The 14549-nt window shown below is 51.2% G+C and overlaps 1 protein-coding gene across 2 annotated transcripts in view; it reads left to right on the top strand.

The window, feature by feature from the left end:
• Positions 1 to 14384, top strand: part of PPL (periplakin) — a 51093-nt gene extending 36709 nt beyond the window's left edge. The window contains exons 13-22 of one of the 2 annotated variants that reach the window (XM_079798796.1): positions 985 to 1082; positions 1290 to 1447; positions 2089 to 2267; positions 2352 to 2490; positions 2837 to 3030; positions 7350 to 7500; positions 8268 to 8351; positions 9439 to 9555; positions 10049 to 10141; positions 10872 to 14384. In XM_079798796.1, coding sequence (XP_079654922.1) covers positions 985 to 1082; positions 1290 to 1447; positions 2089 to 2267; positions 2352 to 2490; positions 2837 to 3030; positions 7350 to 7500; positions 8268 to 8351; positions 9439 to 9555; positions 10049 to 10141; positions 10872 to 13535 — 3877 coding nt within the window. In that variant the 3' untranslated portion in view covers positions 13536 to 14384. The remainder of the gene's footprint in view (positions 1 to 984; positions 1083 to 1289; positions 1448 to 2088; positions 2268 to 2351; positions 2491 to 2836; positions 3031 to 7349; positions 7501 to 8267; positions 8352 to 9438; positions 9556 to 10048; positions 10142 to 10871) is intronic. The other variant, XM_079798795.1, reaches the window with a different exon arrangement.
• The last annotated feature ends 165 nt before the right edge of the window (positions 14385 to 14549 follow it).

The raw sequence follows: 14549 nt of genomic DNA, 5'->3' as shown, positions 1-14549 counted from the left end.
GTGATTGTCCAGCTGTGGGCACAGTTCCGTAAGCACTTTCTCTGGGAGTGCCTCTGGGCCTTTGCACATGCTGTTCCCTTTACCTGGACACCTACTCATTGCCTGGTCAGCTCAAGCCTCTCGGCTTGACTCAGCTCCAGGGTCACCTTTTCTGTGAAGCCTTCCCTGACTGCCCCCTTGCCTAACCCCTGGCTCCCGAAGTGCTGCTGCCTCTCAGCTCTCGTGCACCTCCTCCCTCCCGCGCACGCCCTGCTCTTGATCAGGATGCTTCGTGTAAGGGTCAGTCTCCTGGCAGGGGCTCCTTGAGGTTTACTGTCTCCAGGGCCTTGTTCAGTACCTGGTGCAAAGTGAAGACCCAAGAACTTTGTTGAGTGAGTGACTCTAGGAATGCTTCATTTATTCATTCAGCAAGTATTTTATTATTTTTTTAATATATATTTTATTGATTTTTTACAGAGAGGAAGGGAGAGGGATAGAGAGTTAGAAACATTGATGAGAGAGAAACATCGATCCGCTGCCTCCTGCACACCCCCTACTGGGGATGTGCCCGCCACCAAGGTACATGCCCTTGACCGGAATCGAACCTGGGACCTTTCAGTTCGCAGGCCGACTCTCTATCCACTGAGCCAAACCGGTACAGGGCTCAGCAAGTATTTATTGAGCATCTGTGTACTGTTCCCTCAGGGGTAACATCTTAGAAGGGAAGGCAAAGGAACAAACAAGATGATTTTAGGAAGTAAGACTTGCTACGAAGAAGAGAGAAAGAAAGAGGCAAAGGAAGGAAAGGGTCCACCTGAACCCACGAGCAAAGACAGGCCAGCGTTTCAGCAAACCTTTATATGTGTTGTGATTTAACTTTTCAAAGCATTTTGATGGCTGCCTGACTCCTCTGGGCTGTTGGCCCAGCCAAAGTCCAGGGTCTTGGCGCCTGTGGGTGCAGGGGCAGTAGGCTGCCCTGGGTCCAGTCCGTTTTTGCTCTCACAGCCTGGGCAGCCAGTACCGGAGCGTGCGGCAGAAGGCAGTCGGGACCAGGAATGCACTCCAGCAGCGGCACGAGGTGCTCAAGGCAGAGAACCCTGGAGGTGGGTGCCAGGGCCACTGCCCAGTCTGTGGGGGACGGGGAGGAGGCAATGGACCCATGGTCGGTGCTGCCAAAGGGACAGCATGGGTCAGGCATGGCAGGGATAGGGGAGGCTGAGCCAGCCCTGAAGGTCCCAACTGGCCTCCTAGGCCCCTTCCCTGGGACTCATGCCCCCAACTGACATCCAACTCTGATTTCCCTCCGGCAGACGCCTCTGACCTGCAGGGGCGGCAGCTGCTGGCAGGCTTGGACAAGGTGGCCAGTGACTTAGACCGGCAGGAGAAGGCCATCACAGGGATCCTTCGGCCACCGCTGGAACAAGGCCGGGCTGTGCAGGACAGTGCCCAGCGGGCCAAAGACCTCAAGGTACCACCAGGTTGGGGCCCCTGCTCAAGCTCTCATCTCCACAGGGGTCTTGGTGCTCAGCGGGGACCTGCCATGTGTCACAAGACTTCCTGAGTCATGGGGGGCGGGGGCTGTGCTAGGCCGGGGATCAGGAGGTGCCTGAGCCCTGGTGCTCTGCGGCAGGGGTGACCGTGCTTGGTTTACAGAGGAGGAACTGGGCTTGGAGAAGGGGCCTCACATCACGGCTGACAGAGGCTGAGTCAAGGCCGAGAGGATGCCCGGTAGAGGGTGGGAGCAGAGGCCAGGCCCCGCCACGTCCCTTCCTAAGCTGTTTGGATCCCCAGCTGTGAACAGGGAGAGAAAATGTGCCTCCCCCATGGGTTGCCCCCAACAATGAATGAAATCACCATGTGTGGTACTTGGAACAGCGAGTGCTGGGTAACTGCCTGTTCATTTCATTCCCTTGTGAGTCCCCTGCTTGGTGCAGAATGCCCAGGGTGCTCAGTACACATGCAGACGCAGGCTCCCAGGCAGGGCCCAGGCCTCGCATTTCCATCAGAGCTGCTCCCCCCAGCAGCTTCCCCTGCTCCCTGAGGCTGGCAGGCCACTGGGGGAGGAGGATGCCCAACTGTGGCCAACAGGAGGGCCTCTGGTCTCCACAGAACATCACCAACGAGCTGCTGCAGATCGAGCCTGAGAAGGCTCACAGCACAGCCGAGTGCGAGGCCTTCGTGCAGGCCCTTCCGGGCAGTGGCAGCACACCCTTGCTGAGGACCCGGGTGGAGGACACCAACCGCAGATACGAGCGCCTGGTGCAGCTGCTGGACTTGGCCCAGGAGAAGTGGGTGTCAGGCGGGCAGCAGGGAGGTCAGCTGGGGTCAGGGGGCCAGGCCGGCACCCCCTCACTCCTGACCTGTGTCCTCAGGGTTGCTGTTGCCAACTGCCTGGAGAAGAGCCTGCAGGAGGGCTGGGAGGTGCTGGCCACATATGAGAAACAGCTGACCCAGGACGACACAGTGCCTGAGAGTGGCCGTGCCCTGGACAGCAAGAGGCAGGAGCTGGCGGTGAGTGTGGGGACATGGGCCTGGAGGCTGGAGAGCAGCAGGCCATTCTAGTCCTGGGTGCAGCATCACCGGGCACATGCTGCCAGCCACAGGATTTATAGTTTTTCCAGGTTTTGTTCATTGTAACAAAATGGAACTTTGTAGAAATGGCCACCAGATGTGAGGAGAAACTCAGAGGCAAGGCCCCAGTCCCTTCCCATACCCAGGCATTAACCCCTCCCCAACACCCCGTCCCGCCCCCCACACACTCACACAAAACAGGTGTCCCCAAGCACCTGGGCAGTGCTGCCTTGGCCCCTGCGAGCTGACCACAGCGCCTGCCCACTGGCTCCTCTCCACCCCACAGGCCATGGCTTCTGAGCTGCAGGCCCAGAAGTCCCTCCTCAGTGAGGTGGAGCAGAACCTGCAGGCCGCCAAGCAGTGCTCCAGCTCCCTGGCCAGCCGCTTCCAGGAGCACTGCCCTGACCTGGAGCGCCAGGAGGCCGAGGTGCACAAGCTGGGCCAGCGCTTCGACAACCTCCGCCAGCAGGCTGAGCTCAGGTGAGGGGCCTGGGTGGCCTGGCTGAGCTAATCTGCCTTGAGGCCAAAATGCTCAACTGATACCACCAAAGGCTGTTTTCTAAATAATTTCTTTTTGAAAAAGTAACATGTATACAAAGTAAAACAAAGTAATTATAACCCTGTGTACGCCATAAGCGCCTATAGACTTAAGGATGGTTTCCGTTTTGGATGCGTGGCAGTTAACTGGTTAATGACCAGCCCCATTTTCCCAAGGTAAACACTGCTACCAGTTTCTTATGAACCCTTCCAAAAAGCGTTCTGTACAAGCTGGGGTAAGCGGCACAAATATTGTACATGAATGACAATATATCATGGCACTGTATCTTGGTGTTTTTCCTGTCATATATTTTATAAGCCTCACGAGTAAGTTAAGTATTCCCTTCTCCTCTTCTGTTTTCTGGAAGAGTTTGTATAGAACTGATTATCACTTCCTTAAATGCTTGGAAGAATTCTCCAGTGAGGCTGTCTGGGCCTGCAACTTATTTTTTTTAAAAAATATATTTTATTGATTTTTTACAGAGAGGAAGGGAGAGGAAGAGAGAGTTAGAAACATCGATCAGCTGCCTCTTGCACAAGCCCTACTGGGGATGTGCCCGCAACCAAGGTACATGCCCTTGACCGGAATCGAACCTGGGACCCTTGAGTCCGCAGGCCGACGCTCTCTATCCACTGAGCCAAACCGGTTTCGGCCTGCAACTTATTTTTTGTGAGAAGGATTTTAACTACAAATTCAACCTCTTTAAATATATACTATTTAGTAAGGAGAGGGAGAGGGAGAAACATTGATGTGAGAGACTAACATCAATCAGCTGCTTCCTGCAGGCACCCTGAATGGGGATTGAACCTGAAACCTGTGTATGTGCCCTCACTGGGAAGCAAACTGGTGACCTTTCCATGCACAGGACGATGTTCAACCAACTGAGCCACACTGGCCAGGGCTCATCTCACTCTTGTGTCTTTCAGTGAATTTATCCATCTCATCAAGTTGTTGAATTTATTGGAATAAAATTTTTCATAATATTCTCTAATCACTACCTGTAGGTTCTGAGGCTATATCCCCTATCATTCCTGATGTTAAATCTTCTTTCATTGTATATATACATTCTCTTTTATCAATTTATTGACCTTTTTTTTATTTTTATTTTTAAAATAAATCTTTATTGTTCAGATTATCACAGGTGTTCCTCCCCCCCCCCATAGCTCCCCTCCACCTGATTCCCCACCCCACCCCACCCCATGCCCTTACCCCCCGCCACTGTCTTCATCCATAGGTGTAAGATTTTTGTCCCATCTCTTTCTGCACCCCTCAGACCCCCTTCCCCCTGATAATTGTCCATCCCCTCCCTTTCTATGTCCCTGATTCTATTATATTCACCAGTCCATTCTGTTCTTCAGATTTTTTATTCACTTGATTTTTAGATTCACTTGTTGGTAGGTATGTATTTGATGTCTTTTTGTTCATAATTTTTACCTTTACCTTTTTTTTCTTCTTCCTCTTCTTAAAGAATACCCTTCAGCATTTCATGTAATCCTGGTTTGGTGGTGATGAACTCCTTTAGCTTTTTCTTGTCTGTGAAGCTCTTCGTCTGACCTTCAATTCTAAATGATAGCTTTGCTGGGTAGAGTAATCTTGGTTGTAGGTTCTTGCTGTTCATCACTTTGAATATTTCTTGCCACTCCCGTCTGGCCTGCATAGTTTCTGTTGAGAAATCAGCTGAGAGTCGTATGGGTACTCCCTTGTAGGTAACTAACTGTTTTTCTCTTGCTGCTTGTAAGATTCTCTCTTTGCCTTTTGCCCTTGGCATTTTAATTATGATGTGTCTTGGTGTGGTCCTCTTTGGATTCCTCTTGTTTGGGGTTCTGTGCGCTTCCTGAACTTGTAAGTCTATTTCTTTCACCAGGTGGGGCAAGTTTTCTGTCATTATTTCTTCAACTAGGTTTTCAGTATCTTGCTCCCTCTCTTCTTCTGGCACCCCAAAAATTCAGATGTTGGTACGCTTGAAGCCGTCCCAGAGGCTCCTTACGCTATCTTCACACTTTTGGATTCTTCTTTCTTTCCGCCTCTCTGGTTGGGTGTTTTTTGTTTCCTCATATTCCAGATCTTTGGTTTGACTCTTCGGGTACGGTGACCTACAGTTGAGTTTCTGTATATTCTTTATTTCAGACAGTGTGTGCATAATTTCTGACTGGTCCTTTTCCATTTATTTGGTATTCTCATTAAGGTCCTTGAAGGTCTCTTAAAGTTTCTCAGCAGTTTTTAGAAGATTCTTGAGTAACCTTATAAATGTGGTTCTGAACACTGTGTTGTCCAGTAGTTTACTTTCCTCCATCTCTTCTATTCGTGACATACTTCAGTGTCTCCGCATTTTGGCTGCCTCCCTGTGTTGATGGAGTGGCTTTGTGTGGTCAGTGACCTATAAGGGCTGGTAGCTCAGCTTCCCCAATCACCCTAGGTGGTCACCCTTTGTGGGCTGAGTGCAAAGTCTTGGTGTAGTTAAAAGCCTTGATTGCTGTTGGTACACTGGGAGGAATTGACCTCCAGGCCCATTGGCTGTGAGGACCTGCTGTGTCTATAATGGAAGCACTGCTGCGCTGGAGAGACGCTTGTGGTACAGAGCTTGTTTTAGTGGGGCTTTGGTGCTCACTGAGTCCACCTCCCGAATGTGTCACTTACGGATGCAAGGAGTTGAAATCTGGTGCCTCACACTGACCACTAGGTGCATTGGCTTCTGGATCTCCAATGGGGTGCAGTTCAGCTGCTGTCTGAGGCTACCCTGCAGGAGCTACAGCTAGAATCGCGGCCCTCTCCTCCCTGCTTGGAGCTTGGAGGCCTTGGAGCTGTCTGTACCAGGTTGCAAGTTTACTAGTTTAAACTGCAATAGAGAAGGCCATTCATATGCAAAAGCCGCTGCTAGGAACTTGGGTGTGTTTGTAGATTGTGCGGGGCGGAGTCTCAGGGCGTCACTAGGCTAGGGCGTGTCAAACAGCAATGGCTGGCAGTGAGCCGCCTCCAACCGCGTCCTGCAACCACATCCCCGCCGTCTCGCGCCCCGGCGCAGCCAACAATTCTACCTCCACGCAGCTCTGCTAGTAAGCCACCCACACTCTCCGACCCAATGGCAGACAGCCCAATCTCTCCCCAGAAACTGGATTTCAGAGAGATTGGGGGCTTGTCTCTCTTCGGATTGAAGAAAGCAACGCCCGCCTCCAGCTGGGCTCCGCCGCCAGCTCCTAACGCACGCGCGCTCCCCTGTACCTCAGTTTTTCAGCGTTTGTGTCCTGATGGCTCCCGTCTCTTTCGGTCTAGTTGTAGAGGTTTCGCTCAGCCAGCTTTCCCGTGGTTCTGGGTGATAGACGTTCTGTCTTTTAGTTGTTTTGGAAACTGTTGTGGACGGCAGCAGCCCAGATGTTTATCTACGCCGCCATCTTGGATCTCCAATTTATTGACCATTTTAAAGAACTGGCTATGGTTTCAATGATTTTTCCCGTTTTTCTTGTTTCCGGTTGCATTGATATCTGCTTTTTATTATTTCCTTATTGCTGCTTAATTTAATTTGCTCTTTTTATTTCTTAAGGTAAGGTGGAAGCTTAGATTGTTGATTTGAGAGCATTCTTTTCTAATACAAACATTTAATCCCATACTTTTCTCTCTCAGCAGTTTTTGCTGTGTCCCACACATTTTGGTATGTTTTTATTTTTGTGAGTTCAGAATATTTCCTAACCTCCCTTGTGATTCCTCCCTGGCCCTGTGGGTTCTTTAGGTCTGTAGTACACAGTATCTCTGCATGTCAGTACATGTGGACCTACCTACCTGTTCTTCACAGAGGCCAGGGAGTACTCCAATTTAACATTCCATAATTTGCTTAACTATTCCCTTTCTAGTGAATGTGCAGGTTATTTCTAGTTAAATTACATTTGTCCGCTACCCCCCTACACACACACATTTTAAAAAATGAAAACACACACAAAGAACACAGATGGACTCATTTAAAAGGGACAGTGGAAGCTTTTTGTTTTTTATTTTTAATTTATTTTTTATTTTTAGAGAAAGAGGAAGGGAAAGGGAGATAGAAACATCAATGAGAAACATTGATCAGCTACCTCCTGTATGCCCCTCACCAGGGGTCAAGCCCACAACCCGGGCATGTGCCCTGACCAGAAATCGAACTGTAACCTCTTGGTGCATGGGCCACACTGAGCTCAACCACTGAGCTACTCCGGCTGGGCAGGGACAGGGGAAGGTTTTAGTGAGACATCTTCTCGCTGTGCCAGAGGCCTGACCAGCTTTGCTCCTGTAGGGCCCAGAGCCTGCGGAGTGCCAAGGCTGCCTATGATGACTACCGCAGAGGCTGCGACCACATGCTCCAGTTCTTGTCCAACACCCCAAGCTATGAGCCCCAGGAGACAGACAGCCTCAACCAGATGGAAACCAAGCTGAAGAATCAGAAAGTAAGACAACTGCTTCTGCATTCACAGGCAGAGTCACAAGGTGGGGTCAGAGGTCAGTCATTCCTTATTGTGGAGGAGAACCAGGAGTGGCTGCTATTTGCCCTGGCACAGCTGTGATCTCACGGGACCTTGGCCCTGCCTGGCTCCCAGCACTTAACTCTGAGAACAAGGACAGTCTTGCTCACTTTTCCCTCCTCAGTACCCAGCATGGGTCCTGGCCCAGAGTGGACACTCAGTGCAGGCTGGCTGAATGAGTGAATGGCTACAAAAATATGAGACCCCCGCATGGGGAAAAATCCCATTTTCAAAGTTCAGAGTCCTGGGTCCTCAGAAGGCAGCAATGACAATAGTGTGAGGGAGGAGGAACATGGGAACCCAACAGCCTAAAGTCAAATGCCAGTTCACTATTAGCTGTGCCCCTCAGGCAAGCCACTGAACCTCACTGTGCCTCGGTTTCCTCACTTATAAGCTGGATAATGATGGTACTTACCTCACAGGGTTGTTGGAAGATTAAATGAGGTCATCTAAGTTACATATTAGAACAATGCCTGACATTTTGAAGCACGCAGTAAACGTTCTTTTCCTGGCAAAGATAATCTTGGCCCTTCTTCACCGGTCCTTAGAATTGCCTTTGTAACCAACACATGCATACAAGGAAGCCATTCACTCTGTACAATAGAAGAAGAATTTCAGATTTAAGGAATCTAGCTAACTTATCAAGGTTGTTCTTTTTTTGTTTTGTTTTGAAAGTCTCTGTTGTTTTACAGAACCTGCTGGATGAAATAGCAAGAAGAGAACAGGAAGTTCAGGAAGTCTGTGCTCATTCCCAGCAGTACCAGCAAGCTGTCAAGGTGAGAAGCGAAGTCCCGCCCAGAGACATCAGGGTCTCTGGGAAGAGAAGCACTAGGCCTGGCAGGGTCACTGGCACAGCCCTTTGGGAAAATAATATGGTACTAGGCATCAAATACCAGAGAAGGGTTTTCTACTGGGGGGAATTTATCCTAATTGAAAAAATACAGAACAATAATATAGGATAAATAAAATCATTGTAACAGCATCCTATCGAATAAAGAGGGAATGTGCTAATTGACCACCACACCCTCACAAAGATGGTGGCGCCCACAGCCAATAAGGAAGGAATATGCTAATTGACTGTCACACCCTCAAAGATGGTGGCGCCCATAGCCACAAGATGGCGATGCCCAGGGCGGCAGGCACGTGGAGTGGCTGGACCCACCCCCAGGCGGGTCTGACCGCTCCCCACGCCTGCCTCCGGAGTCCCCCAGTCCCCTCAAACCCCCAGCTGCCTAGGGCCGGCCCGAGGCACCAGCAAGCCTCGGATGGTGGCTGCCCAGCCGCCCAGGGCCACCCGAGGCTCAGGTAACCAGGGCCGGCCGAGGCGCTGCTGGCAGTGGCAGCAGCAGAGGTGTGATGGGAGTGTCGCCTTCCCCTCATCGCTGGGTCACCTCCCACCCCTGAGGGCTCCCAGACTGTGAGAGGGGGCAAGCCGGGCTGAGGGACACCCCCTCCAGTGCATGAATTTTCATGCACCGGGCCTCTAGTTATTTATAATAGCAAAATAGACAAACTACAAATAACCTAAGTGTCCAATAATAGAGGAATGGCTAGGTAAATTGTCATCCATCCACTTGATGGATTATAAAGTTGTCCAACTGATAACCCAGAGGATTAGGAGGGGCAACATGAGACAAATGGAGAAAGTCTAGCATGAAGGGAAGGCCTGAAGGGAGCCCTCTGGGGAGAGGGAACTGTGGGCATACTTTTTCTTATCTCACATGTTGTTGAGAGACATAGCTTTGTATTGTTGATGTATTGAAGGTTCTCAAAAACTCCTAGCCGTCAGTACAGAGTGCAGCTGAGCAGAAGACCTCTGCAGTCAACTGACCTAGTCTGCCCTCTGCCATGTCTCTCCCCCAGGACTATGAGTTAGAAGCAGAGAAACTAAGGTCCCTTCTTGACTTGGAGAATGGAAGGAGCAGCCACGTGAGCAAGAGAGCAAGGCTCCAGTCCCCTGCTGCCAAAGTGAGGGAAGAGGTGAGCTCTGTGGGTAGGTGTTCTCAGAGTTGCGCAGCCTTCCAAGGAGCATGGCATGCAGGCCTCGGAGAGGCAGGCATAACATGGAAACTGGGCTGAGAGCTTTCCTGGGTGCAAACAGGTTTTGTAAGAGAAGATAATGAACTTTTTCTGGGGCAGTGACATTGATATACCTAGAAAGACAGCTTGCTGGAGGTATCTGGGTCAGAGCCATGGATTAGGGAGGTTCCCACTCTGCTCCCCCTGCCTAATACATAAGAAGCCGACGTTATTTCCCCTATACACAAGAATATCAACGTTCAAACAGACATCTGCTCAAGGCCACTGGGAATTAGACTTCTGACTCTAAACCCAGTGTTCTCTCCACCAGATGACTGTAGTAGGAAGGGGCAAGAAGCTACCCTCTATCCCCAAATGCCAAACTTTTCAAAACCCATCCTGGCTCTTTCCCCCTCAATCTATTGACTCCTATTTGCTGAATGCTCCCCTACAGGAAGCGACTCTTACTGCCAAGTTCACCGAAGTTAACGCCATCAACAGACAGAGGCTGCAGAACCTGGAGTTTGCTCTGAATCTACTGAGACAGGTAATGAATCTTAGTGTAACACATTCTACTCAAAACTGTTCCAGCAGGTGAGAAACCAGACTCCTTCAGCCTCAAAGAAACAGCCTGTAAACTAGGGGGAGTGTCCCTTGCAAACACGCTGGGCAGCACCAGTGCAAATACTGGCACAAGCCAGTGCCTCTGTTGACATGAGTGTAACCTATATATTCCCTCCAACAGACATTTGCAGAGTACCTAGTAGAGGTAGCATGTTTAAAGTCCAGAATGTTTATGATAGCACTGAAATAACAAGAAACTGGAAGCAACTCAATACTCATCAGCAATGGGTAATTAAATTATGGTCTGTCCACATGTAGTTATTAAACAGTGAAGTAGAGCTCTCTGTGCTGCTGTGAAATTTCCTCTATCTAGATTAAGTGCAATAAGAGTGCAGAACAGGGGACTTACCATTTGTGCAGAAAAATAAACATTTGACACACACTGAAAATATACTTGTCATAAGATGACAGATACCCTTCTAGCAATAGGACAGGACCAGAGGTGGAAGACTGATTTCCTTTCACACTCTTCTATGGTTTTAAAATATTTTACCAGATGAATTTTTAGAAAACCTAAACCAGCTGTTTTACCATTTTTAAAAGTAACCCTAGAAACTCCTATGAACCCAGCAGTTGGAGATCAGAGAACCACCAGTCTGACCTGTTTACAGGGAGAGTCCAGCTTTAACCATGCACTGTCTTCTCCTTCCCAGCAGCCAGAGGTAGGAGTGACCCATGAGAGTCAGCAAGGGAGCCAGCCAGGCTCCAGAGCAGAGGAATCATGGAAGATCCAGAAGGAGTTGGATGAGGAAACTGAGCGGAGGCAGCAGCTGGAGAAGGAAGTCAAGAGTGCCCAGGAGGAAATCCAGATTCTGCAGAATCAGAACCCCCAGGAAGCAGTGGTGAGGAAGGAGGTGCTGAAGAAGGTTCCGGACCCTGCACTTGAGGAGAGCTTCCAGCAGATGCAGCGGACGCTGACGGAGGAGCAGCACAAGAACCAGCTGCTTCAGGAGGAGCTGGAGGCGCTGCAGCTGCGGCTACGCGCCCTGGAGCAGGAGACCAGGAACGGCGGGCAGGAGTACATAGTCAAGGAGGTCCTGCGCATCGAGCCGGACAGAGCCCAGGCTGACGAGGTCCTGAGGCTGAGGGAGGAGCTGGAGGAGCTAAGGCGGCAGAAGGGCACCCGGGAAGCAGAGGCGGTCCTCCTGCAGCAGCGCATTGCGGCCCTGGCTGAGGAGAAGAGCCGGGCGAGGGAGAAGGTCACTGAGAAGGAGGTGGTGAAACTGCAGAACGACCCCCAGCTGGAGGCAGAGTACCGGCAGCTGCAGGAGGACCAGCAGCAGGAGGGCAAGCGCAGGGAGAAGCAGGAGGAGGAGCTGAGCTTTCTGCAGGACAAGCTAAAGAGACTGGAGAAGGAGAGGGCCATGGCTGAGGGGAAGGTCACTGTCAAGGAGGTGCTCAAGGTGGAAAAGGACATGGCAGTTGAGAGGGAGGCCGGCGAACTGAAACGCCAGTATGAAGACGAGGCTGCCAAGGCTCGTGCCCACCAGAGGGAGAAGAGTGAGCTGCTCCGAAAGATTTGGGCCTTGGAAGAGGAAAACGCCAAGGTGGTGGTGCAGGAGAAAGTGCGTGAGATTGTCCGGCCAGACCCCAAGGCAGAGAGCGAAGTGGCCAACCTCCGCCTGGAGCTTGTGGAGCAGGAGCGCAAGTACCGGGGTGCCGAGGAACAGCTCAAGAGCTACCAAGGCGAGCTGGAGGCACTGCGGAGGCGGGGCCCGCAGGTGGAAGTCAGAGAGGTGACGAAGGAAGTCATTAAGTACAAGACTGACCCTGAAATGGAGAAAGAGCTCCAGAGGCTCCGGGAGGAGATCGTGGACAAGACCAGACTCATCGAAAGGTGTGATTTAGAGATCTACCAGCTGAAGCAAGAGATCCAGTCTCTGAAAGACACCAAACCCCAGGTACAGACCAAAGAGGTAGTCCAGGAGATCCTTCAGTTTCAGGAAGACCCCCAAACCAAAGAGGAAGTAGAGTCTTTGAGGGCCAGACTATCAGAGGAACAGAAAAAGCAGGTGGACCTGGAAAGGGAGAGGGCTTCCCAAGAGGAGAAAATCAAACAGAAGGAGGAGGAGCTTTCCCAGGTGAAGGAAAAGGTGGTCCAACAGGAGGTAGTCAGGTATGAGGAGGAGCCAAGCTTGCGAGCTGAGGTGGATGCCTTCACCCAGAGCATTGACGTGGAGCTCCGGCAGATCGACCACCTCCGCGGGGAGCTGCGGCGGCTACAGCGCAGGCGGGCCGAGCTGGAGCGACAGCTGGAGGAGCTGGAGCGTGAACGGCAGGCGCGCAGGGAGGCCGAGCTGGAGGTGCAGCGCCTGAAGCAACGGCTGGCTGACCTGGAAAAGGAGGAGGGGGAAGCCCAAGAGAAGGTGACCCACAAGCAGAAAGTAGTGCTACAGCAGGACCCCCAGCAGGCCCGGGAGCACTCCCTGCTCAAGCTCCAGCTGGAGGAGGAAAGGCACCGGCGGCAGGTCCTGGAGAGTGAACTGGAGACCCTAAAGAAGAAGCTCATCAACCTGGAGAAGATGGAGGTCAAGGAAAAGGTGGTCTTCTCTGAAAGCGTCCAGGTGGAGAAAGGTGACACTGAACAGGAAATTCAGAAGCTCAAGAGCAGCCTGGAGGAGGAGAGCCGGAGCAAGAGGGAACTGGACGCTGAGGTGGGCCGACTGGAAGCCAAGCTGTCAGAACTGGAGTTCCACAACTCCAAGTCATCCAAGGAGCTGGACTTTCTCAGGGAAGAAAACCACAAACTACAGCTGGAGCGGCAAAACCTGGAGCTGGAGACCCGAAGGCTCCAAACAGAAATTGAAATGGCGGCGACGGAAACACGGGACCTGAGAAACATGACCACAGTGGACTCTGGGACAAACCTCGACTCCAGACTATGGTCCTTGGAGAGAGAGCTGGATGACCTCAAAAGGCTCTCCAAAGACAAAGATCTTGAGATCGATGAGCTGCAGAAGCGCCTGGGCTCCGTGGCCGTCAAGAGGGAGCAGAGGGAGAACCATCTGCGGCGCTCCATTGTGGTCATCGACCCTGACACGGGCCGGGAGCTGTCCCCGGAGGAAGCCCATCGGGCTGGCCTCATCGACTGGAACATGTTTGTGAAACTCAGAAGTCAGGAGTGCGACTGGGAGGAAATATCAGTCAAGGGTCCCAACGGGGAGTCCTCTGTGATCCACGACAGGAAGTCTGGCAAGAAGTTCTCCATTGAAGAGGCCCTACAGAATGGGAGGCTGACCCCTGCTCAGTATGACCGATATGTCAACAAGGATATGTCCATCCAGGAGCTGGCCGTCCTGGTGTCTGGGCAGAAGTAGGCACAGCCCTGCCCCTCAGTCTCCTGGAAGCTGACGCTGGCTCTCTACTACCCCAAACCTTCTTCTCCCTCGCCCTGTGCAGGTTCCTAATCCGTGCGGAGCTGAACATGCCACCCATGCCTTCTCAGCCAAGCTACTCAAGAGTATAGCTCATGTACAAGTGGAATGGTCACTGGCTGCACCATCATTTAACCCAGGTGAGAGACCTGCTTCGTCCTCCAATGATTCAAAATCACAAAGCCCTTCTTTTCTCTCCCTTTTCCTACACACTCCCATCAAAAGACTCCTTGTGGGAAACCTGGAAGCAATCCGAACACTGCTAAAGCACAAGACCACTGAGGCAGATCAGCGAGCCACTCCATGCAGCACTGGCCTTCGCACACCAGATGGGGAAACTCTAGGGCAGAAAGGCCTCCCTTCTACACACCCTTCCATTCATCGAAGGACTGGGCCCCTTAGGGCTGCCGACCTGCACTCACACCACTCCAGGAGTCTGGCTGAGAGCCAACTTTCCGCCAGACTTCTAATGGTGAGACAGATCTGGGATCTGTGCCAGAGAAGGCGCAAAGAAAACAGCACAGGGCCCTCTGTCAGCCTGACTGTCCCAGGAGAACACACCAATCAAGACTTTTCTGGTTCTGAAATTAAAGTGTTTTCGTTGTGGACTGTGTTGCTGTTAGCCTTAGCTTCAGGGCCTTACAAGTCTTGCTTATTCTCTAATTGGTACTTAGGTATACTACACAGTTGATTTTTCACCAAATTAATTTCAGGTTCTCTGTATCTCCTATATTACATCAGAAAGAAATAGGGAACTCCACCTTACAGCGCAAAAAATAAACACCTGGTGGCTTGACTCTAATTTTATGCTAAGTGTGTTTCTTCCTCTTTTGCATGTGTGGTTTATTGCCGATACTCCCTCTTGGTTTTCAGCCAGGATATCACATATGGATATCCATTTACCAGTCCCAATCACTTACAGTTCCTATGGGAGAAAGAATTATTAGCAGATATGGC

The sequence above is a fragment of the Cnephaeus nilssonii genome, assembly GCF_951640355.1.
Source record: "Cnephaeus nilssonii genome assembly, chromosome: 2".
Taxonomy (NCBI): Eukaryota; Metazoa; Chordata; class Mammalia; order Chiroptera; family Vespertilionidae; genus Cnephaeus; species Cnephaeus nilssonii.
The sequence above is the reverse complement of the archived record's forward strand: the minus strand, read 5'-3'. Positions and strand labels throughout refer to the sequence as shown.